Source organism: Leucopleurus acutus (genome assembly GCF_964270905.1).
Source record: "Leucopleurus acutus genome assembly, chromosome: 20".
Classification (NCBI taxonomy): Eukaryota; Metazoa; Chordata; class Mammalia; order Artiodactyla; family Delphinidae; genus Leucopleurus; species Leucopleurus acutus.
The window spans coordinates 4,629,722-4,655,671 of NC_139162.1; the positions used below are offsets into that span (position 1 = coordinate 4,629,722).

Sequence of the window (25,950 nt, forward strand, 5' to 3'; positions counted from 1 at the left end):
CAGTAACAACCGCAACAGCCAGCATTTCCTGAGCACCTCCTCCAGGCCACGCCCTGTGCTCAGTGCTTTCCCTGCATCATTTCGTAGGCTCCTCCCAGCCCCATGACACAGGTACTGTTAAGCAGTCCTGCTTGATAAATGACCAACCTGGGGCTCTGAAAGAAACTGAATTGCCAAGGATTGAATTGGATCAGGCAACTCCAACACCTGTGCTCTTAACAGCTACGCTCGAATCAAACCAGGGCTAACTGGCAGACACTGGGACTTGGGGCAAGCTTTACTGGGCACTCAATACGGGCTAAGCCTCTCCTTTTGTAAAACTCAGAACAGGAGGTACTTATTAGGCCTATTTTCTAGATGGGGACAATTGAGGCTCAAGGAGGTCCCAAGGCTGAAGTGGGATCTGAACCCGGCTGACTCTCCTCTACCTTCGCTTCATGACTCCAGGACAGGGATCTCGGGTCACGCAAAGGTAGAATTCCTGATGGTGGGTCTCCTGAGACGGAGAAGCAGGGCTGCCTCGTGAAGTGGTTGAGTTCCCTGTCACTGCAGGTGACAGACAGGAGAGTCACAGCATCTGGCATGTAGCAGATGCTCAATGAACAAAAAGAATTAATAAGTGAGAGCACGTGGACTTCCTGTGCCCATCAAGGGCGGGTAAACATGGCCATTGGGAGCTTCCTTCCAATCCCGCGAGGATTCCCTGAGATGGATTCCTGAACTGATGAGGTTAAGAAGAAGAAGCACGTTTCCTGCTCTTAGAAACCGAAGAGACTGCATTCCCGGAAAGGTCCTGGCTGGAGGACAGCCCTTGGCGTGAGGTAGAGGCCAGGTGAGCAGGTCCTAGTGGAAGGGGCAGCCAGGGCAGAACTGACCAAGGCCCCACTCCAGAAGGGAGAATGTCCCTCACAGCCTGCATGTCTGCCCCCTTCCCTGAACTTCACCTTCCAGGAGCCTCTGCTGCCTCTTCCCAACACTGGGATTCCAGGAAGTTTCTGGGTTGCCCAGAACCACCTGCATACCTAGAAGCCTATTTTGGGGCCAAAATGCGTCCATGAATGACATCCCTAGGGCACTGAGAACCAACCAATGAGCGGGGTGGGGACTGGAGGAGAAAGGAAGGTGAGGATGCTGCAAGGAGGGCTGTGATTGGTCCCTGAACTGACCAATCGAGAAAGCCCTACATGTGAGCCAGGGGAAGGCAGCTGAAGCCGGGCAGCCCTGAGTTAGGCTAAGAGGGAGGTGTCAGGGCTGGGAGAGAGGGTGCAAAAGGCCAGAGGGGACACTGAGGCAATCTGCATGGCTTCACGTTCCCGTGGCTTCATGGGAAGTTCTGCCTGTTAACTGGAGCTTTCAGAGCTGGTACTGGGGGGGTGGGGGGCTGATTTCTAGACGGGAATTTGCAGCCGTGTCTATTTCCATGTTCTTCCCCCTTCCCAATGGCTTCCAGGCGTTTGACTCATGCCCCACGCATTCAGCACCAATGGCAGAGGCTAAGGGGGCCGGGGCTCTGGAACCAGATGTCTGGCTTCACTTCCCAGCAGTGCCGCTAACTACTGCATGACTGGGCCCTGGTTGCCAGATAAACTACAGGTCACCCAGTTAAATGTGAATTTCAGATAAACAAGGAACTTTTTTTTTTTTTTTAAGTATAAGTAGGTCCCATGCAACATTTGGGACATAGATAAAAAAAGAACAGTTTTTTTATGTATGTGAAATTCAAATGTTAACAGGGCATCCTGTAACTTTATTGGCTACATCTGGCAACCCTACACAGCCTCGGGAAATATTTCAACTGCTCTGTACTTCACCCTTCTCATCTCGAAGTGGGGATTAGGAAGATGATTAAGTGAGTTGATGCTTGCGGACTCACTCAGTCAGCGTGTGCCTGGTACATGGTAAACCCTCCCTGAACGGAACAACTACTATTCATGGCCATGGCTGCTGGGGTAGTTAGTGATCCCTCCTGCCGGCTAAGAGCAGCCTGAACGGGGAGAGCCTTGTTTACCTTTGTAGTACAGTTGCTCCACACCCTGGGACTTGTCCACGGACACCCTCAATCCATACTTAAACAATGAATGTCCGTCCCCCACCCCTACCCCCCAGGCATGCACGAGTTCATTCACCGAATGACACCTACAGTCCTACCTGATCGAGATATTTCTTCCACACGGGTTCTGTGTTATCAGCGACAAACTCATTCCAGCCATGGACCAGCCTGCGCTGTGTCACCGAGAACTCTGACAGTCCGTTCTGTAAATCCACCTGGAGGGAGAAGGATGGGCCAGTAAGGATGAAGAAGCCCAAGTCACAGGATACCCACTCTGGAAGGCAGCTGCTGCCATGACGATCAAGGAAAATGGGTTGTCCACAGAGGAGGGGGCACCGGTTCAAAGACACCGAGCAAAGAGGGGCAGAGACAGGAGGAAACCCAGAGTCCAATTCTTTGTCAGTTAGACCGCACTCTGCCCTCCAGATACTGCAGAAAAGACAGGCTTGGGCCTACATTTCAAGGAGTGCAACTGTAGTATGGACACCTGGAGATGCAGGAACGCTTACGTTTCATCTTTAGAAAAATGCGTGGGCCTGGGAATGTAAAATGGTGCAGCTGCCGTAGGAAACGTTATGGAAGTACCTCAAAAAATTAAAAAGAGGGCTTCCCTGGTGGCGCAGTGGGTGAGAGTCCGCCTGCCGATGCAGGGGACGCGGGCTCGTGCCCCGGTCCGGGAAGATCCCACATGCCGCGGAGCGGCTGGGCCCGTGAGCTATGAGCCTGCGCGTCCGGAGCCTGTGCTCTGCAACGGGAGAGGCCACAGCAGTGAGAGGCCCGCGTACCGCAAAAAAAAAAAAAAAAAAAAAAAATTAAAAATAGAACCACCATATAATCCAGCAATTCCATTTCTGGGTGTGTATACCCAGAGAACTGGAAGGCCATCTCAGAGAGATATTTGTCCACCCATGTTCATAGCAGCATAACATACAACAGCCAGAGGTGGAAGCAACCCAGTGTCCACAAATGCATGAATGGATAAGCAAAATGCGGTGAGGACACACACACACACACACACACACACACACACACACACACACGCACACACACACACCCCATGTGTGCTCAGTTATCTAAGTAAAGATAATTAAAAACATAAAGCAAGCAAAGTCCTTCAGCCTCAGAGGGGAGCCTCATGGAACGGAAGTGGTTTTTTGGTTTGGGTTTTGTCTTGTACTGGCCAGGAATTCAAATTCGCTGGAGAAACTGGTGAGATTTGTTTTCGGTCACTGGAAACACCATGGATTAGAAAAGATGAAGGGTGTGCACAGCACATGGTGAAGAGTTTGAGCTTTGATGTCAAAACACCTGGACTCAACTCTGGCTGTGCTGCTGTGGAACCGTGTGGGTCCCGAGACATCCTCTGTCTCCCATCAACAGGTACACAGAGGGCGGGGAGGATCCTGGCTGCTGGGAAGGGCCTTGACGATTAGCGCCACTGCCATTAACGTGGATGCCACTCCTGGTGGAAATCAGAATGGCTCAACGGCGATAGTATTTTCTAGCAGTGATGATAAAAAGGTACTACAGCACAGAATTCTAAAGCCACTTTCAGGACTTTGTACTGCTTTCTCCTTAATCTAAAAACCCTACCGCACCTGGCATCAGATACAAATTCAATTCTTACATAAAATGCTTTGGCCAGATCCTCTCTGTGGCATTTGCTTGCTTCCTTGGCGGGCAGAGCGACCACCGTCTTCTCTTTCTCGATGGCTTTCAACTCATTTTGTCCGTCAATCTGTGGAAAAAAAGCAGGATTGCTATTAGGCACACAGGTTTTGTACTGATATGTCTTTTTAAAGTCTAATATACAAAGAGAAAATGTGCAGATCTTAACTGTACAGCTCGAATTTTCACAAACTGACCCATATAACCAGCCTCCATATCAAGAAACAGACATTACCAGCCCCCAGAAGATTTGTTTTGCTGGGGTTTGAACTCTGTGTAAATGGTAACATGCAATATATATGCTTTTGACTCAAGGTTATCAGTGAGATTCATGCATGATGTGTGTAGTGATGGTTCACTAATTTTCATGGCTGCATAATATACCGCCAGATGACCATAGCACAATTTCTTTATCTGTTCTACTGCTGATGGATTGTTTCCAGTTGTTGGCTATTACAGATGCAAGCACCGGAACTCACAAAGCTGACGGAACAAGGCAACAATGCACAGGCTTAGAACCTTGGACCTTGAACGTCTGGGATTCTGTGAAGTTTGCCCCATACTACAGAGAGTGCCCCCTGATGGTGACTGGAGATATCACAGCCTGTTCTAGGAGATGTCTGCAATAACCTAAGAAGAGGGGGGAACCCGGCCAAGGTATGGGTGTCTAGCAGGTCTGGGAAGAAGCCACCTGAAACACCCGAAGGGTGTGGGAGGACACGGGAACACAGAGGAGACCTCATAATTAGGAAAACGCTGAGTATTTTTGCAAAATTATTCCTAGTATTCTTACCCCTAGAACATGATAATCATCTTTTCCTTTTCCACCAGGTAGTCTGGCACTGGGAAGGAGGAAGGGGAGTGGCATTGGCTAACCTCTTCCTTCAGCTGGAACAGAGATGGTAAATTCCTCTGTTACTTCTTGCCATTCCCCGCCCCCACGCCCCCCCATCTCCCAAACGCCTTGTTTGCTTAGAAATGCACTGCTAACCACACCCACTTCCGGGGGGTGCTTCTCACCGTGCCAGTGACCAGGAAGCAACCAATGATTATTACACATATCACTCGACAGACTCTCTCTGCTTAAGTCAAGCTTACTTTCTTCACTGTGCAAGATCCACTTCCCAGAGAAACGCCCATCACAGCCGAGACAGGATGTTTTCTCTGCTCTCAAGACCTGGTTCAGTGGTACCAAATCAAGTGCTCAATCCTTGATCACACTGCAGATGGACACAGTCCTGGGGTTACAGGACCTGCCTGCCTGGTGTTCTCCAGCTGACCATTTCTGTCTGGCATGACCACACTCAACTCACTTTTTATGCAGCACCTCAAGCAACCCTGAAGGTATAAATCTAGCCCCCTCCTCTCCCTTCTGCTCTCTGTCTCTCTGTCTCTTTCTGTCTGTCTGTCTGTCTGTCTGTCTCTCTCTCTCTCTCTCTCTCTCTCACACACACACACACACACACACACACACACACACACACACACACACACACACCCCATGCTGGAAACATCTGGATAGACTCCAGTTACAGGGCAGTACCCAACCGTCTCCAATATGGCTGCAGCAGACCCCGCCTCACATCCACCCTCCGTGCTCTCCTGGCCTCGGGTGGGGCAGCAGCATACTAGCTAAAAAATCCACTGCCCACTGGAGGAGTCCTGTGTCCCCAGGAGTGGACTGCTCTGGTGCCCCTGCAGAAGATGGTACACTTTCCCGACTGCCAAACCAAACTTTAAATCCAGGGTTCTCAACCAAGGGCAGTTTTGCCTCCTGGGGGACTTTGCCACTGTCTGGAGACATGTTTGGTTGTCATAATGGGGGTCAGGGGTGCTACTGGCATCTGGTGGGTAGAGGCCACTTGTGCTGCCAAGCATCCTACAAGGAATGACCTGGAAAAGAAACGTCCATCCAGCTGAGGGCGAGAAGACCTGCTTTAGAAATAGATGATGGGGGACTTCCCTGGCGGTCCAGTGGTTAAGACTCCACGCTCCCAGTGCAGGGGGCCCGGGTTGGATCCCTGGTCAGGGAACTAGATCCCGCGTGCTGCAACTAAGAGCACACGTACCGCAACTAAAAGATCCCGCACACGGCAACGAAGATCCTGTGTGCCGCAACTAAGACCCAGCACAGCCAAATAAATAAACATTTAAAATAATAAATATTTAATAAATAATAAATAAATATTAAATAAAAATTTTTTTTGAAGAAAGAAATAGGTGGTGGTCCTGTCCTGATGTCTTCCCAGACCAGCTGAGTTACCCTGCTCTACCCTCTCAGCACCCTGGAGGTCTCCTTGACGGCACTTATACAACTTTCATTTGCAACATGACCAGCAAGTGATTATCACTCGGATGCCTCCATCTGCTCATGACGCAGCCCCTCCAGAAGGCAAGACCAGGGCCTGGTACCCAGGGGCTGCTCCACGAGCATCTGTCAGTCAGAGCTCAGGACACCAATCCAAGTGCACGTGCCCTTAGCGCCACGGTGTGGACGACTGGATACGCACTCTCGGCCACAAGCCTCATTTTACCCTCAGTGTCAGCACTGCCCAGGAGACAGTCCAGCTCCACTGGCCAGCATGTCACCTCGGGCAAGTGTTGACCTCTCTGATCATAATTTCCTCATCTGCAAAATGGGGATGATGATGGCTACCTCGTCCTGCTTTTTTGGAATCAACCAAGTGTGTGCCTGTACAAGGCTTGACACAGTCCAGACTCACGATGAACTCCGAGTAAATGCTGGCCTGGTACCTGTCTCAGGGACCAGGCCTCCGACACTTGATTGGAATGACAATGACGGTGACATCACTCGGGTGGCTCAGCCACGTTCAGACAACTCAAGAGCAGGAAGACGCACAGAGCGACAGAAGGGGCACGGAGGTTGGAATCACACAGACCTGGGTTCAAATCCCCCTCTGTCACTGACCAGCCCTGTAACCAGGGATGATAATCTGTCCCAGGTAGTTTTGAAGATTTAAGAAAACCCAACTCCGTAATTGTGCCTTGCACGTGGCAGGTGCATTCAGTAAATATTTCACAAGCGACCAGCAGCCTAAAGAACCAGAGGGATTTAGGAGGTGTGGTGACCCCAGCACTGGAGGAGCTTCTCTCTGGGACTCTGCCTCTTTGGAGATGATATTCCCTGATGTTCTCTCAGAGGCCGAGGCTTCTACAAGTGGCTCTGGAAGATACATAAATATTTAAATCTGTGTGGTTTTATTTTATTTTTAAATTTTTATTCATTTTTTTGAATCTGTGTGCTTTTATTTATTTTTTTAAATTTATTTTATATTTGGCTGGGTTGGGTCTTCCTTGTTGTGTGCGAGCTCTGTCTAGTTGCAGAGAGCGGGGGCTACTCTTCGTTGTGGTGCGCGGGCTTCTCGTTGAGGTGGCTTCCTTTGTTGCAGAGCATGGGCTTCAGTAGTTGTGGTGTGCGCAGGCTCAGTAGTTGTGGCATGTGGGCTCAGCAGTTGTGGCTCATGGGCTCTAGAGCGCAGGCTCAGTAGTTGTGGTGCACGGGCTTAGTTGCTCTGTGGCATGTGGGATCTTCCCGGACCAGGGCTTGAATCCATGTCCCCCGCAGTGGCAGGCGGATTCTTAACCACTGCACCACCAGGGAAGTCCCGAATCTGTGTGTTTTTAACCAACACTGAAAGGACAGGCAGAAAAACTGTGAATTCTATTTTTTAAAAATCTCCTTTGATTTGCATTTGATGCTAGGCTCAAATAATTTCTCTACATTTCAATTTTTTTAAGAAAAGAGATCAGGAAACTTACACAAGCCTCTTAGATAGCCTCATTCACCAGAGGGCAGACAGCAGAAGCAAGAAGAACTACAACCCTGCAGCCTGTGGAACAAAAACCACATTCACAGAAAGATAGACAAGATGAAAAGGCAGAGGGCTATGTACCAGATGAAGGAACAAGATAAAACCCCAGAAAAACAACTAAATGAAGTGGAGATAGGCAACATTCCAGAAAAAGAATTCAGAATAATGATAGTGAAGATGAACCAGGACCTCAGAAAAAGAATGGAGGCAAAGATCGAGGAGATGCAAGAGATGTTTAACAAAGACCTAGAAGAATTAAAGAACAAACAAACAGAGATGAACAATACGATAACTGAAATGAAAACTACACTAGAAGGAATCAATAGCAGAATACCTGAGGTGGAAGAATGGATAAGTCACCTGGAAGACAGGATGGTGGAATTCACTGCTGCAGAACAGAATAAAGAAAAAAGAATGAAAAGAAATGAAGACAGCCTAAGAGACCTCTCGGACATCATTAAATGCAACAACATTCGCATTATAGGGGTCCCAGAAGGAGAAGAGAGAGAGAAAGGACCTGAGAAAATATTTGAAGAGATTATAGTCGAAAACTTCCCTAACATGGGAAAGGAAATAGCCACCCAAGTCCAGGAAGCACAGAGAGTCCCATACAGGATAAACCCAAGGAGAAACATGCCGAGACACATAGTAATCAAACTGGCAAAAATTAAAGACAAAGAAAAATTACTGAAAGCAGCAAGGGAAGAACGACAAATAACATACAAAGGAACTCCCATAAAGTTAACAGCTGATTTCTCAGCAGAAACTCTACAAGCCAGAAGGGAGTGGCATGATATACTTAAAGTGATGAAAGGGAAGAACCTACAACCAAGATTAGTCTACCCAGCAAGGATCTCATTCAGATTCGATGGAGAAATCAAAAGCTTTACAGACAAGCAAAAGCTAAGAGAATTCAGCACCACCAAACCAGCTCTACAACAAATGCTAAAGGAACTTCTCTAAGTGGGAAACACAACAGAGGACAAGAACCTACAAAAACAACCCCAAAACAATTAAGAAAATGGTAATAGGAACCTACATATCGATAACTACCTTAAATGTGAATGGATTAAATGTTCCAACCAAAAGACACAGGCTTGCTGAATGGATACAAAAACAAGACCCATCTATATGCTGTCTACAAGAGACCCACTTCAGACCTAGGGACACATACAGACTGAAAGTGAGGGGATGGAAAAAGATATTCCATGCAAATGGAAATCAAAAGAAAGCTGGAGTAGCAATACTCATATCAGACAGAACTTTAAAATAAAGACTATTACAAGAGACAAAGAAGGACACTACGTAATGATCAAGGGATCAATCCAGGAAGAAGGTATAAGAATTATAAATATATATATGCACCCAACACAGGAGCACCTCAATATATAAGGCAACTGCTAACAGCTATAAAAGAGGAAATCGATAGTAACACAATAATAGTGGGGGGCTTTAACACCTCACTTACACCAATGGACAGATCATACAAAATGAAAATAAATAAGGAAACACAAGCTTTAAATGACACAACAGACCAGATAGATTTAATTGATATTTATAGGACATTCCATCCCAAAACAGCAGATTACACTTTCTTCTCAATTGCGCATGGAACATTCTCCAGGATAGGTCACACCTTGGGTCACAAATCAAGCCTCAATAAATTTAAGAAAACTGAAATCATATCAAGCATCTTTTCTGACCACAACGTTATGAGATTAGAAATGAATCACAGGTAAAAAAAATGTAAAAAACACAAACACATGGAGGCTAAACAATACGTTACTAAATAACCAAGAGATCACTGAAGAAATCAAAGGGGAAATCAGAAAATACCTAGAGACAAATGACAATGAAAAAACGACGATCCAAAACATATGGGATGCAGCAAAAGCAGTTCTAAGCAGGAAGTTTATAGCTATACAATCCTACCTCAAGAAACAACAAACATCTCAAATAAACAATCTAACCTTACACCTAAAGGAACTAGAGAAAGAAGAACAAACAAAACTCAAAGTTACTAGAAGGAAAGAAATCATAAGATCAGAGCAGAAATAAATGAAATAGAAACAAAGAAAACAATAGCACAGATCAATTAAATTAAAAGCTGATTCTTTGAGAAGATAAACAAAATTGATAAACCATTAGCCAGACTCATCAAGAAAAAGAGGGAGAGGACTCAAATCAATAAAATTAGAAATGAAAAAGGAGGAGTTACAAAAGACACCGCAAAAATACAAAGCATCCTAAGAGACTACTACAAGCAACTGTATGCCAATAAAATGCACAACCTGGAAGAAATGGACAAATTTCTTAGAAAGGTATAACCTTCCAAGACTGAACCAGGAAGAAATAGAAAATATGAACAGACCAATCACAAGTAATGAAATTGAAACGGTGATTAAAAATCTTCCAACAGGGGCTTCCCTGGTGGCGCAGTGGTTGAGAGTCCGCCTGCCAATGCAGGGGACACGGGTTCGTGCCCCGGTCCGGGAGGATCCCACATGCCGCGGAGTGGCTGGGCCCGTGAGCCATGGCCACTAGGCCTGCGAGTCCGGAGCCTTGCTCCGCAGCGGGAGAGGCCACAACAGTGAGAGGCCCACGTACCACAAAAAAAAAAAAAAAAAAAAAAATCTTCCAACAAACAAAAGCCCAGGACCAGATGGCTTCACAGGTGAATTCTATCAAACATTTAGAGAAGAGCGAACACCTTTTCTTCTCAAACTCTTCCAAAAAATTGCGGAGGAAGGAGCACTCCCAAACTCATTCTATGAGGCCACCATCACCCTGATACCAAAACCAGACAAAGATACTACAAAAAAAGAAAATTGCAGACCAATATCACTGATGAATATAGATGCCAAAATCCTCCACAAAACTCTAGCAAACAGAACCCAACAACACATTAAAAGGATCATACACCATGATCAAGTGGGGTTTATCCCAGAGATGCAAGGATTCTTCAATATACGCAAATCAATCAATGTGATAAAACATACTAACAAACGGAAGAAGAAAAACCATATGATCATCTCAATAGATGCAGAAAAAGCTTTTGACAAAATTCAACACCCATATATGATAAAAACTCTCCAGAAAGTGGGCATAGAGGGAACCTATCTCAACATAATAAAGGCCATATAGGATAAACCCACAGCAAACATTACTCTCAATGCTGAAAACCTGAAACCATTTCCTCTAAGATCAGGAACATGACAAGGATGTCCACTCTCACCACTATTATTCAACATTGTTTTGGAAGTCCTAGCCACGGCAATCAGAGAAGAAAAAGAAATAAAAGGAATACAAATTGGAAAAAAGAAGTAAACTGTCACTCTTTGCAGATGACGTGATACTATACATAGAGAATCCTAAAGATGCTACCAGAAAACTACTAGAGCTAATCAGTGAATTTGGTAAAGTAGCAGGATACAAAATTAATGTACAGAAATCTCTAGCATTCCTGTACACTAACGATGTAAAATTTGAAAGAGAAATTAAGGAAACACTCCCATGTACCACTGCAACAAAAAGAATAAAATACCTAGGAATAAACCTACCTAGGGAGACAAAAGCCCTGTATGCAGAAAACTATAAGACACTGATGGAAGAAATTAAAGATGATACCAACAGATGGAGAGATATACCATGTTCTTGGATTGGAAGAATCAATATTGCGAAAACGACTATACTACCCAAAGCAATCTACAGATTCAATGCAATCCCTATCAAATTACTAATGGCATTTTTTACAGAACTAGAACAAAAAATCTTAAAATTTGTATGGAGACACAAAAGACCCCGAATAGCCAAAGCAGTCTTAAGGGAAAAAAACGGAGCTGGAGGAATCAGGCTCCCTGACTTCAGACTATACTACAGAGCTACAGTAATCCAGACAATATGGTACTGGCACAAAAACAGAAACATAGATCAATGGAACAAGATAGAAAACCCAGAGATAAACCCACGCACCTATGGTCAACTAATCTATGACAAAGGAGGCAGGGATATACGATGGAGAAAAGACAGTCTCTTCAATAAGTGGCGCTGGGAAAACTGGACAGCTACACGTGAAAGAATGAAATTAGAATACTCCCTAACACTGTACACAAAAATAAACTCAAAATGGGGCTTCTCTGGTGGCGCAGTGGTTGAGAGTCCGCCTGCCGATGCAGGGGACATGGGTTTGCATCCCGGTCCGGGAAGATCCCACGTGCTGCCAAGCAGCTGGGCCCGTGAGCCATGGCCGCTGAGCCTTCGCATCTGGAGCCTGTGCTCCGCAACGGCAGAGGCCACAACAGTGAGAGGCCCACATACCGCAAAAACAAACAAACAAACAAAAAAACCTCAAAATGGATTAGAGACCTAAATGTAAGACTGGACACTATAAAACTCCTAGAGGAAAACATAGGAAGAACACTCTTTGACATAAATCACAGCAAGATCTTTTTTGATCCACCTCCTAGAGAAATGGAAATAGAAACAAAAATAAACAAATGGGACCTAATGAACTTCAAAGCTTTTGTACAGCAAAGGAAACCATAAACAAGATGAAAAGACAACCCTCAGAATGGGAGAAAATATTTGCAAACGAATCAACGGACAAAGGATTAATCTCCAATATATATAAACAGCTCATGCAGCTCAATATTAAAGAAACCAACAATGCAATCCAAAAATAGGCAGAAGACCTAAATAGACATTTCTCCAAAGAAGACACACAGATGGCCAAGAGGCACATGAAAAGCTGCTCAACATCACTAATTATTAGAGAAATGCAAATCAAAACTACAATGAGGTATCACCTCACACCAGTTAGAATGGGCATCATCAGAAAATCTACAAACAGGGCTTCCCTGGTGGCGCAGTGGTTGAGAGTCTGCCTGCTGATGCAGGGGACATGGGTTCGTGCCCCGGTCTGGGAAGATCCCACATGCTGTGGAGCGGCTGGGCCCATGAGCCATGGCCGCTGAGCCTGCACGTCCGGAGACTGTGCTCCGCAATGGGAGAGGCCACAGCAGTGAGAGGCCTGCGCACCGCAAAAAAAAAAAAAAAAAAAAAAAAAAAAAAAAAAGTCTACAAACAACAAATGCTGGAGAGGGTGTGGAGAAAAGGGAACCCTCTTGCACTGCTGGTGGGAATGTAAATTGATACAGCCACTATGGAGAACAGTATGGAGGTTCCTTAAAAAACTAAAAATAGAATCACCATATGATCCAGCAATCCCACTACTGGGCATATACCCAAAGAAAACCGTAATTCAAAAAGACGCATGCACCCCAATGTTCATTGCAGCACTATTTACAATAGCCAGGTCATGGAAACAACCTATATGCCCATCGACAGACGAATGGATAGAGAAGTTGTGGTACATATATACAATAGAATATTACTCACCTATAAAAAGGAACGAAATTGGGTCATTTGTTGAGACGTGGATGGATCTAGAGACTGTCATACAGAGTGAAGTAAGTCAGAAAGAGAAAAACAAATATCGTATATTAATGCATGTATGTGAAATCTAGAAAAAGGGTACAGATGAACCAGTTTGTAGGGCAGAAATTGAGACACAGATCTAGAGAACAAAGGAATGGACAGCAAGGGGGGAAGCGGCGGGCGGGTGGTGGTGGTGGTGGGATGAATTGGGCGATTGGGATTGACATGTATACACTGATATGTCTAAAATGGATGACTAATAAGAACCTGCTGTATAAAAAGTTAAATGCAATAAAATTTAAAAAAAACCAAAAAACTAATACTAAACTTTCTTTGGGTTATTTGTATGGAAATATGTTAATATAAATGTTTCAGGAAAAAAAAATCCATCAAGAGATAAATGGGTAAGCAAAGTGTGGTCTAGCCACACAATGGAATATTATTCAACCTGAAAAAGGAAGGGAATTCTGACACCTACCACATCATGGATGAAGCTTGAGGACATTATGCTAAGTGAAATACGCCAGTTACAAAAGGACAAATACTGTAACGATACCACTTATGTGTGGTACCCACCATAGAGAAATTCATAGAGACAGGAGGTAGAATGGTGGTTACCAGCAGCTGGGGAGGAATTAGTGGGTTTTTTGTTTGCTTGTTTTGTTTTGCTTTTGGCCACGTCGCTCAGCTTGCGGGATCTCAGTTCCCTGACCAGGGACTGAATCTGGGCCACGGCGGTGAAAGCGCCAAGTCCTAACCACTGGACCGCCAGGGAAGTCCCGGGAGTTAGTGTTTAATGGGGACAGAGTTTCAGTGGGAGAAGTTGAAAAAGTTCTGGAGACGGACGGTAGTGATGATTGGAGGACCACGTGAATGTACTTAATGCCACTGGACCATGCACTTAAAAACAGTTAAGATGGTGAATGTTATGTACATTTTACCACACACACACAAAACCCACAACAAGAAAAAAAAAAAGGGTCAAAGGAATGCACTCCCTCTGCCTTTGTGGGTCACGATTAGCAGGAGTTCCCACCATTTCTCAGGAACTCCCAGTTTGTCCGAGCGCATGTCCCTGGGAACCAGCCAAGTGGCTGAAAGAGGCTTGGGTGTGTAAGGGGAGGGGCCAGGAAAGGCCGCCTGGAGGGGGAGGGTCCACATTCCAGCTGTGTACTGTGACCATGACTGTGGGGACAGAGTCTGAGCCCAAAGTGGGAGGGCACCTGGCCTCCCAACTGTGTTCTCTGAGTGAAAGTCATTGACACACTCCCAGGTATGTGAACAAGAGAACAGAAAATAGGGACTCAAATAACTACACGTTCGTGGACGTTCACAGCAGCACAATTCACAGCAGCTCAAAGGCCCGTCAACGGATGAGGGATGAACGAGATGTGCTCTCTCCACACAATGGAATATGATTCAGCCTCAAAAAGGAATGAAGTGCTGATGGATGCTATGCTCTGGGTTGAACTGTGTCTTTTCAAAAAAGATACCTTGATATGGAAGCAACCTAAGTGCCCAGTAATAGATGAAGAGATAAAGAAGATGCAGTGTATATATATATGTGTGTGTGTATATATATATATGTAAACGCACACTCACACACACACGATGGAATATTACTCAACCATAAAAAAGAATGAAACCTTGCCATTTGCAACAGCATGGATGGACCTAGAGAGTATCATGCTCAGTGACATAAGTCAGACAGAGAAAGACAAATACTGTAGGATATCACTTATATGTGGACTCTAAAAAGCAAATGAACAAACATCACAAAACAGAAACAGAGTTACAGACGCTGAAAACAAACAAGTGGTTGTCAGAGGGAAGAGGGGTGGTGGGAGGAGAGAAATAGGTGAGGGAGATTAAGAGGTACAAATTTTACAAACTGCAAAATAAACGTGTCGCAGGTATGAAATCGACAGTGTGAGAGGGACACACGCAATTATTAAGTAATATCTTTGTATGGTGACAGATTGTTACTAGACATCCTGGTGATCACTTTGAAATATACAGAAATACTGAATCACTATGTTGTATACCAGGAACTAACATAGTGTCACAGGTCAATTAAACTTCAAAAAACAACATTTGATCTCATAGAAAAAGACATCAGATTTATGGTTACCAGAGGTGGGGAGGGTGAATTGGATGAAGGTGGTCAAAAGGTTCAAATTTCTAGTTATAAGATAAATAAGTACTAGGCATATAATGTACAAAATGATAAATATAACTAACAGTGCCGTATGTTATGTACAAAAGTTGTTAAGAGGGTAAGTCCTAAGAGTTCTCATCACAAGGAAAAAATATGAGCTGGATGTTCGCTAAACTTACTGTGATAATCATTTCACGATGTGTGTAGGTCAAATCATTCTGCTGTACACCTTAGACTTAGTGCTGTATGTCAATTATATCTCAATAAATCTGGAAGGAGGGACTTCCTTGGTGGTCCAGTGGTAAAGAATCGGCCTTACAATGCAGGGGACGCGGGTTCGATCCCTGGTCCAGGAACTAAGATCCCACATGCCTCGGGGCACCTAAGCCCGTGTGCCACAACTACTGAGCTCTCGCGCCTCAACCAGAGAGCTTGTTGCCGCAAACTACAGAGCCCACGTGTTCTGGAGCCCACACGCCACAGCTACAGAGCCCATGCACCCTGGAGCCTGCGCGCCACAACTAGAGAGAGAAAACCCGCATGGCGCAACTACAGAGAAGCCCACACACCACAACGCAGAGCCTGCACACCGAAACACAAGATCCCACATGGCTCAACGAAGATCCTGCGTGCTGCAACTAAGATCGACGCAGCCAAAAATAATAAAATAAATAAATAAATAATAAACAAATCTTAAAAAAAAAAATCTGGAATGAAAAAGAAGCTACCTTCAAGTTATAACCCCCAGAACGTCAGAATGCGACCTCATTTAGAAATAGGGTCTTTACAGAGGTAACCAAGTGAGAATGAGGTCACTAGCGTGGGCCCTAATTGAATATGCCTGATGTTCTCATAAGAAGGCGTGCTCTGGACACAGGGACAGACCCACATGGCGGGAAGACGATGTGAAGACAGAGCAAGGAGTGATGCCTCTGCAAGCCCAGGACATCAGGGATCGCCAGCAGGACCGGAAGCTAAGAGAAAGGCATGGTACAGGCTCTCCGCTACAGCCGTTAGAGACAGCCAGGCCCTGCCAACACCGTCATCTGGGACGTCTGGCCTCCAGAACCGTGAGAGAATATATTTCTGTTGTTTGAAGCCACCATAATTTAGAGTCCTTTGTCTCAGGAGCCCTAGGGAATGACGACAATCCTCCAACACGGATGAACCTCGAAGATTTCACGTTGAGTGAAGGAAGCCGAACACAAAAGCCACATATCACGTGATTCTGTTTTTAGGGGATGTCCAGAACAGGTAAATCCACAGAGACAGAAAGTAGATGCATGGCTGCCAGGTGCCGGCGGCAGGGGGATGACTGGAGAGCAGCTGCTCTGGGTGTGACGTTTCTTTTAGGGGTGACCAAAATGTTTGGAGCCCTCCCCTGGGGGTTCCACTAGAAGCAGGGGTCACATGACATTAGGGATGCAGTCGGTGCCACTGAATTGGTCGCTTTAACGTGGGGAATTTTATGTTATGTGAATGTCACCTCAATAAATTTTATCTTTCAAAAAAAAATTTAAAAGCCACTTGGGGACTTCCCTGGTGGCGCAGTGGTTAAGAATCTGCCTGCCAATGCAGGGGACATGGGTTTGAGCCCTGGTCCGGGAAGATCCCACATGCCGCCGAGCAAATAAGCCCGTGCGCCACAACTACTGAGCCTGCGATCTAGAGCCCGCGAGCTACAACTACTGAAGCCCGCGCGCCTACAGCCCGTGCTCTGCAACGAGAAACCACTGCAATGAGAAGCCCGTGCACCGCAACAAAGAGTAGCCCCCGCTCGCTGCAACTAGAGAAAGCCCGCGTGCAGCAATGAAGACAAAACGCAGCCAAAAATAAATAAGTAAATTAAATTAAAAAAAGAAAATATTCCTTCTTTAAAAAATAAAAAGCCACTTAGACTGGAACTCCCTCCAAAACCTTGACCTGTGTCCCCAACTCGCTCCTGGGCCCCAACTGCATCAGGTCTCAGACCTCCGCCCCACCCCTGCGGGTCTCCAATCCCTCTGCCGCATTTCCGTGAGGTTTTCCCCATACTCCTAACCTCCGTTCTGGGCTTCACGCTGGAGACCACATACTCACTCCTCTCCTTCCCCACGATCGAGCTTGGGAAGAAGCCGTCTACACTTGCTGTCTCTGCTTTGTTAACGCCCATCCACTTCCCAACCCACTTCAGCCGGGGTCCCAGGTCCCTCCTGTGTTCCCAGGCTGCTAGGACAGGGCATCCGCAGGGGCTCACCCCGCCTTACTGCAGGGCTGCCATTCTCAGAAAGCACAGCCCTCAGATGGGACTGGAATGTGGTCCCTGTTCCCACTGGCACGTGGGTGCTCTCGTGTGGCCCCCTCTACCCCTTAAGGACATGTGCTTTGTGGATTCTGCCGGGTTTGAATCACGGCGTTTTCCTTCTGTAAAGACTGGCCCATCCTGACTCAGGTCAGGCACTCTCTGGGGCACCCCTGATTCTCCCTTCCTGTCCAGCCAGATTTGGGGGGCACCACCCCTCCTTTCTCCTTTGTGTCTTTTTTTTTTTGCGGTACGCAGGCCTCTCACTGTTGTGGCCTCTCCCGTTGCGGAGCACAGGTCCCGGACGTGCAGGCTCAGCGGCCATGGCTCACGGGCCCAGCCGCTCCGCAGCATGTGGGATCTTCCCGGACCGGGGCACGAACCCGTGTCCCCTGCATCGGCAGGCGGACTCTCAACCACTGCGCCACCAGGGAAGCCCCCCCCCACTTTTTTTTTTTTTTAACAAAGTTCTTTTTCACTAAGGTGAAATTCACATAACATAAAATGACCCATCTTGGAGTGAACAATTCAGGGAGATTCAGAACATTCTCAGTGTCGTGCAATCACCCCATCTACCTGGTGGTAAGACATTGCCGTCACCCCAAAAGGAGGCCTTGTACCATCATCAGTCACACACACACACACACACACACACACACACACACACATACACACACCCAGCTCCCGGCAACCTCCAATCTGCCGTCTGCCTCCACAGATTTACCAATTCTACATATTTCATATGAATAGAATCATATAATATGTGACCTTCTGTGCCTCCTTTGTGACCCCCGAAGGATCTTTGCTGACAGAGGACAGACCCACACTGGTGATGGTGAGTGGGGTCTTCCCGAGACCCGAGGAAAGAGTCTGGAACGTATGAACTCTTTAGGGCATTTTCACCAAGCAAGACAGTCCAGGGCTGATGCTACCTGGCGGAGGCTTCCAAGGGAACCACAGAGGTAAACAGCATCGCTGAAAGATGAGCTGTGACCTCACGGCAGAGCAAGCGACCACATGGCACCTGGGGGTGAACCGTCTCCTCTGAGCAGAGCCCGGCTTCCTCTGCGTCCCATCCAGCTCTGGTTCACCTCAAACACTTACTGAGTTAGACCCCAATGCTCGCTTCCCTCTTTAAAGGGTTCATGCAAACATTTATTTCTGCAACATATTTGCCCCAAACCTCCCCCGTGCCTCGATTTCCCCCTCTGCAAAGTGGGGGTTATGACAGCAGGGATTCCATAAGCTGCCGTGAGGTAACAGGAAACCAGGGACTCGGAGCCCCGAGTTCAGGGCCTGGCACCCAGGAAGCATAAGCGAACCTAAGCAATGGGGTGATGAACAGGGACAACAGAGGGCGGGTATGTCCTCATCCTCCAGCAGCTCCAAGAACACGGTAGGGGAGGGGGTTCCTAATAGGGCCGCCAGAATAAGCAAAAAAAAAAAAAAAAAAAAAAAGAAAAAAAGTGCAGGATGTCCAGTTACTTCCGAACTCCAGATAAACAATGGATCATCTTTCAGTATATGTGCTTGGCAAACGCTGCATAGAACTCACGTATACTAAAAAGTGATTCGCTGTTTATCTGAAAGTCAAATGCAGCTGGGCGTCCTCTGGGGATCTGGCAACACCAGGAAGGAACAAGCCAAGAGATGCCCGTGACCCGTGCGGCAATACCGTGACGGGGACACCTCGCCCTACGAAGGAGCCACGGGGCCCCGGTTCAGAGTGCGGGCACTCAGGAATCGCGAGAAAACAGCCTTGAAGAAGGTGCAGGAGTGAGCTCCCATGGGGCAGAGGGGGCCTTCAGGTGGAACGGCCACCAGGAAGAGCCAGCAAGTGGCCCACTTGGGAGTGAGAGTCTGCCTGCCGATGCAGGGGACGCGGGTTCGTGCCCCGGTCTGGGAAGATCCCACATGCCGCGGAGCGGCTGGGCCCGGGAGCCATGGCCGCTGGGCCTGCGCGTCCGGAGCCTGTGCTCCACAACGGGAGAGGCCACAGCAGTGAGAGGCCCGCGTACCGCAAAAAAAAAAAAAAAAAAAACAACCCTATGATAAGCCATAATGGAAAAGAATATGAAAAAGAATGTGTGTGTGTGTGTGTATATATGTAAGAGTGTGTGTGTGTATATATATATATATATATATACACACACACACTTATATATATATATAACTGAATCACTTTGCTGTACAGTAGAAATTAACACAACATTGTAACTCAACTATACTTCAATAAAAGAAATTTTAGGACAAGTAGGAACAAAAGAAACCACTGAAGTACTAGAAGAAACTATGGACTACATTTCAAAAACATCTCACAGTAAGAAAGGGCGTTCTGAGTGCCAGATGAAGCCAGACGCCAGGACGGAAAAGACTGATAAATTCACTACATAGAACCGGGTTGACTTCTGCAAGAAGCACCACACGCAAAGTCCCAAGGTAAACACCACACTGTGGAACGTATCAGTAGCTTAGAACACCGATGAAAAACAATTCCCCAAACAAATGAAGGGCTCTTACTTATGAAGAAGGGAAAAACCTAGCAGCTCATGTTTTTCAAAAATGGGCAAAGGGGGGCTTCCCTGGTGACGCAGTGGCTGAGAGTCCGTCTGCCGATGCAGGGGACGCGGGTTCGTGCCCCGGTCCAGGAAGATCCCACGTGCCGCAGAGCGGCTGGGCCCGTGAGCCATGGCCGCTGGGCCTGCGCGTCCCGAGCCTGTGCTCCGCAACGGGAGAGGCCACAACAGTGAGAGGCCCGCGTACCGCAAAAAAAAAAAAAAAAAAAAAGGGCAAAGGACATAAACAAAGAGTTCACAGAAAGGGAATAAAGATGAATAACTTTGAAACATGAAAGGATCATCAAACTCATTTAAAATCAGAGGTTCGCATTCAAGAGACTCCAGTACACCCTCCGCCACCTATCTGATAGGTAAGGTTCCAGAAATTTGTAACAGGAGAGCTGGTGCCAGGGGGTGGGGATGGAGCCTCTCATCGAGGCCGGGAGGGGCAGGTGAATGCAGATGAGCCCCAGGGGAGGGCAGGCGGCAGCATCAAAGTTGAAAACGGGCCTGTTCTCCTCCTATCGTTTGCACATTTATTTACTGCAGAATGGCTTCTGTTCGGTCATCCATTGCAATATTGTTTATAATAACGAAGTACTAGAAACAACCCACGTGCTGCTAATAAAGGATTGGTTACATTCATTACGGTAGCACCATACCGTGAAACCCTTTGCTGCTACCCAAAGAGCAAAACGTTTCTTTTTCTTTACCTACATAGAAAATGTGAAATATATATGGCAGTGTAACTTACACACAGTCCTGTACACAAATCCTGCGTGTGCCTGGACGCACTTTTGTGCATGTGTACGATAGAGTAACCCCACCAGGTGCCACGTGGAACCTCTCCAGCTCCCAAAAGGCTCCCTCGGGCCCTCTCTCGGTTGACAGCCCCCCAGAAGATGACCGACACTGGGGCTTCTATCAACGTGGATTTCTTCTGCCCGTTTGGGAACTCCACACAAAGGAAACCGTACACATGTACTCCTGTAATTGGCTCTTAGCAAGACTCATCCAGCTTGTTCCATGGTCTGTAAGTCACTGTCTTTTGTTGCTGTGTAGTATTCCCAGGATGCCATTGCATGGATATGCACGATTCATGTAACTCTTTGCATGTGGTTGGGTGTTCAGGCTGTGCCCAGTTTGGCCTCTTATACATAACACTGCTGGGACCACTGTGTGCACGTCTTTTAGCAGACAGAAGCCCCCATTTCTCCTGGGCACAGACCTAGAAGTGGACCGCGGGGTCACAGGGTGGGTTTACGTGCTTTTAGTGACAGTAGACACTGCCCAAGAGCTTTCCCAAGTAGTGGTACCATTAGCAATAGTTTGAGAAGAAAAAAAAAAAAAAGGTGCAGCATGTCATGAGCAATACGCTAGCCTATGTATAACCAGAAGGAGAAGAGGATGGATTTGCTAGTCGAATCAGGGCACACCTCCAGCAGAAGCCACAGAGACCGGGGGCTGGGTCGCCTTTGGGGCTAGGAACAGGGTGGTGGAAAACCGAGGCAGTGACAGACTCCTACTGGACCCCCTTTTGTATCTTCTTAAATCTTGAACCACGCATAAGAATTGCTGATTCCAAGGGGGAGAAACCAGTCCCGACCAAGCCTGGGGGCACAGCTGGTGCAGGAGGGGAGGGGCTTTCTGGGAACAGGGATGCTTGGAGAATCAGACTGGGCCGCTGCTAACTTGGGAAGGAGGGGCAGAGGCTGTGACCAGAGGGACCCATAAGGAGGCTGGTAGGGCTGGGCGCACAGAGCAACAGGAGGCTCTGATCCTGGGGCAAGAGTGATGTAACGAACTCAAAGGGCCTGCCCACTACTTTCTTTTTTTTCCCTTTTCTTTTCCCTCTCTTTTTTTCCCCCTACTACTTTTTAATACTTGTGGGGCGGTGCAGGGGGAGGAACCCTAACTGCAGAAATTGGGTGGAGGCCCACGTCTCACTGATCTGGGCTCTGATTCTAGTTCCCCCAGCTACCAGCTGTGCAACTCTCAGCAACTCCCTTGACTTCCCTGAGTCTCAGTGTTCTCCTCTGTAAAATGCGAATGATACCATACACGGAGCATTGCTGAGGCGCGGGTTCTTAAAGTCCAGCCTCAGGTCAAGATGGGTTTCACAGGTGTTTTCCAGTCCCTGAAATCACATCTAGGTAGTGTTTGTGGTCTGTGAGTGTGTGTGCAACGGTGGTGTGACCCCAGACAGCAAAGAACTGCCAATAGGACATGAGATACTCAAGAAAACATATGGTGTTGGGGGGGTGGGGTGCAGTGCAGTCGAGGGGCCAAGAGAGAAGACAGCAGAGCTAGGAGGTGGCCAATGGATTGGGGACCAATAGGTGGTTGGCAAGGTGAAGAGCCTGGTTACACACAGGGAGATTGGCCATAAGTAAATATACCAAAGATCCTGGGAGCTGGCGCTCTCCCTGTTGGTGAAGGGACTTACAAATATATAAAGAGCTGGCACCAGCCCTGTGGTATTTATTGCATTGAACTCTACGATCAAGTATATTAAAAATATGTATGTGTACACATACACACAGGTATAAAAGTAAATATGGCTCTAACAGTGTACACGTACACACACACCTGCTCTGAGAGGGCCCAGAGGCCGTCATACCCCAAGAGCATGAACACACATCATACCAGATCTTGATTTCTAAAGACTATTCTTCCAGTGAAAAGACAGCCAAGACTCCTGGGAGAAATGGCTGATTCCAGGGCTGGGGCAGGGAAGGTACCCAATGAGTCTGGAATTTCTTGGGATGCCAGAGAGCAGGCAAGTGCTCAAAGAAGGATGGAAAAATGTCCAGAGGGTGCAAAAGTCCCCACGAGAAAAGGCTTCTATTGGCCAAATCTGGGCAATCTGGGCATCAGAATAAAAAAAAATTGATGGTAACCAGTTTTAACCCACCTAATAGAATAGGAATTTGTGAGCTCATAACAATATGTGAATGAATACACAAACAACTACGTGAAGAGGGGAAAGGGGCAGCTCTTCCTGATATCAGAACGCAGGTAATAAATGAGGGAGGAATGATGAAACTGGAAATTTTCTGTTTAGCAAACATTATAAAAGTAATGGAAGATGGCCAACAAACACATGAAAAAATGCTCAATACCACTAATTGTTAGAAAAATGCAAATCAAAACTACAATGAGGTATCACCTCACACTGGTCAAAATGGCCACCATCAGAAAATCTACAAACAATAAATGCTGGAGAGGGTGTGGAGAAAAGGGAACCCTCCTACACTGTTTGGTGGGAATGTAAATTGATACAGCCACTATGGAGAACAGTATGAAGGTTCCTTATAAAACTAAAAATAGAACTACCATACGACCCAACAATCCCACTACTGTGCATATACCTAGAGAAAACCATAACTCAGAAAGACACATGCACCCCAATGTTCACTGCAGCACTATTTACAATAGCCAGGACATGGAAACAACTTAAATGTCCATCAACAGAAGAATGGATAAAGAAGATGTGGTACATATATACAATGGAATATTACTCAGCCATAAAAAGGAACGAAGTTGGGTCATCTGTAGAGACGTGGATGGACATAGAGACTGTCATACAGAATGAAGTAAGTCAGAAAGAGAAAAACAAATATTGTGTAATAATGCATATATGTGGAATCTGAAAAACATGGTATAGACGATCTTATTTACAAAGCAGAAAGAGACAGAGTGAACAAACATATAGATACCAAGGGGGAAAGTGGGGTGGGATGAATTGGGAGATTGGGATTGACACATATACACTATTGATACTACGTATAAAATAGATAACTAATGAGAACCTACTGTATAGCACAGGGAACTCTACTCAATGCTCTGTGGTGACCTAAACGGGAAGGAAATCCAAAAAAGAGGGGATATATGTATAATTATAGCTGATTCGCTTTGTTGTACAGGAGAAACTAACACAACATTGTAACGCAACTATACTCCAATAAAAATTTTAAAAATAAATAAATAAAAGTAATGGATTCAGGCAAGGATCACCAACAGAAAATGAGAAACAGGCTATTGACATAGCCTTAATGCGACTCGTCATAAAATACCAGTTGATTACAATGGGGAAACAGTAACTTTACAGCAGAGAAACCTGGCCAGTAGGAGTGGAGAATTCAAGCACAGAAATCAGGCAGACCCAGGTCCGAGCTCCTGGGCTAGTTACTTCACTTTCCAAGGCTCAGATTCCTGCAGGGATTTTTGTAAGGATTCAAAGTAATGTGGTGCTTCCACACATGTTCAGTGGAACATTGTTCTAAAAATTAAAGAAGGGAAACTACTTAAATGCCCATCCGCTGGGGAGGGACGTTAAATAAAAATGGCTACACGGCCACTAGAAAAGAATGTGCTGCTATTCACAATAGCCAAGACATGGAAACAACCTAAATGTCCATCGACAGATGAACGGATAAAGAAGATGTGGTACATATATACAATGCACTATTACTCAGCCAGAAAAAGGAATGAAATTGGGTCATTTGTAGAGACATGGATGGACCTAGAGACTGTCATACAGAGTGAAGTCAGAAAGAGAAAAACAAATATCACATTAACACATATATGTGGAATCTAGAAAAATGGTACAGATGAACTGGTTGGCAAGGCGGAAATAGAGACACAGATGTAGAGAACAAATGTATGGACACCAAGGAGGGAAAGGTGGGGAGGGGGTGGTGGGATGAACTGGGAGATTGGGATTGACATGTATACACTAACATGTATAAAATAGATAACTAATAAAAAAAAGAATGACATAATGTCATTTGCAGCAACAATGGATGGACCTAGAGATTATCACATTAAGCGAAGTAAGTCACAGAGAAAGACAAATACCATATGATATCACTTATATGTGCAATCTAAAATATGGCACGAATGAACCTATCTACGAAGCAGGAAGACTCACAGACATAGAGAACAGACTTGTGGCTGCCAAGGGCAAGGGGAGGGAGAGACGGAGGGGTGGAGAAGGGATGGAGTTTGGGAGTTTGGGATTAGCAGAGGCAAACTATTACATAATAGGACAGATAAACAACAAGGTCCTACTGTAGAGCACAGGGAACTACATTCCATACGCTGTGATAAACCATAATGGAAAGGAATATGAAAAAGAATACATAAGTGTATAACTGAATCACTTTGCTGTATTGAAGAAATTAACACAACACTGTAAATCAACTATACTTCAATCACATTTAAAAAAGAAAAGAATGTGTTTGATTGGGATGTATTGTAGGGATGTGGGGAGAGTGGAGGAGTTGCTGACGGTGTGTGCAGTAGGACCCTATGTATGTAAAAAAAAAAAAAAAAGACTTATGTTGTTGTATATAAATAATAGTAACTACTGTGGTCAGGTGCTGCCCTGAGTACTCCATTAGTACTGAATCATTCCACTCCATAACAGATCTCTGATTTGTGTGCACTTGACCCCACTGGAGAGAAAACAGAGGCACTGGAAATATTAAGAAATTTGCTTAACATCTTCCGCTCGCTGCGGAACTGGACTTTGCAGCCAGGTATCTGGTGCTGCAGACTCCAGTGTTCCTAACCATAGCCTCTCTAGAATTGCATAGAAAGGGGGCCAGGACCACCCAAGCAAACGGTAATCTGATTACTGCAAACTGATTAGCTGGCAAACGGTACCTCCCTCCTCCCCTCACTAAGGAGGAAAGTTAAAGCAAAGAAGTGGGGCGGTGAAGGAGGAATCTCAGTCTCCGCAAACTTTTACTGTGGTTCATGAAAAAACAAACAAACAAAAACTAAGACAAGTTTCGAAAGGGAAAAGAACAAAGGACAAAGAGGGAGGCAAATAAAGAAAAAAACCATGCAGCGTTCCTGGTTCATAAAAGACAGTTGAAAAATAGCAAGCTAACGTTAGCCTAATTCAGTGGTCCATGAAGGCGAAACTGTCACTCAAATTTCAATATGCGGGTACTTGG

General features: G+C 46.0%; 1 protein-coding gene across 1 annotated transcript in view; it reads right to left on the reverse strand.

Annotated features, from left to right (window-relative positions):
• Positions 1-25,950, reverse strand: part of ATP2C2 (ATPase secretory pathway Ca2+ transporting 2) — a gene marked incomplete at both ends in the record, with an annotated part of 75,543 nt that overhangs the window by 41,790 nt on the left and 7,803 nt on the right. Inside the window, 2 exons of the mRNA XM_082862469.1 lie at positions 2,149-2,265; positions 3,678-3,788. Of these exons, the coding sequence (XP_082718595.1) occupies positions 2,149-2,265; positions 3,678-3,788 (228 nt within the window). The remainder of the gene's footprint in view (positions 1-2,148; positions 2,266-3,677; positions 3,789-25,950) is intronic.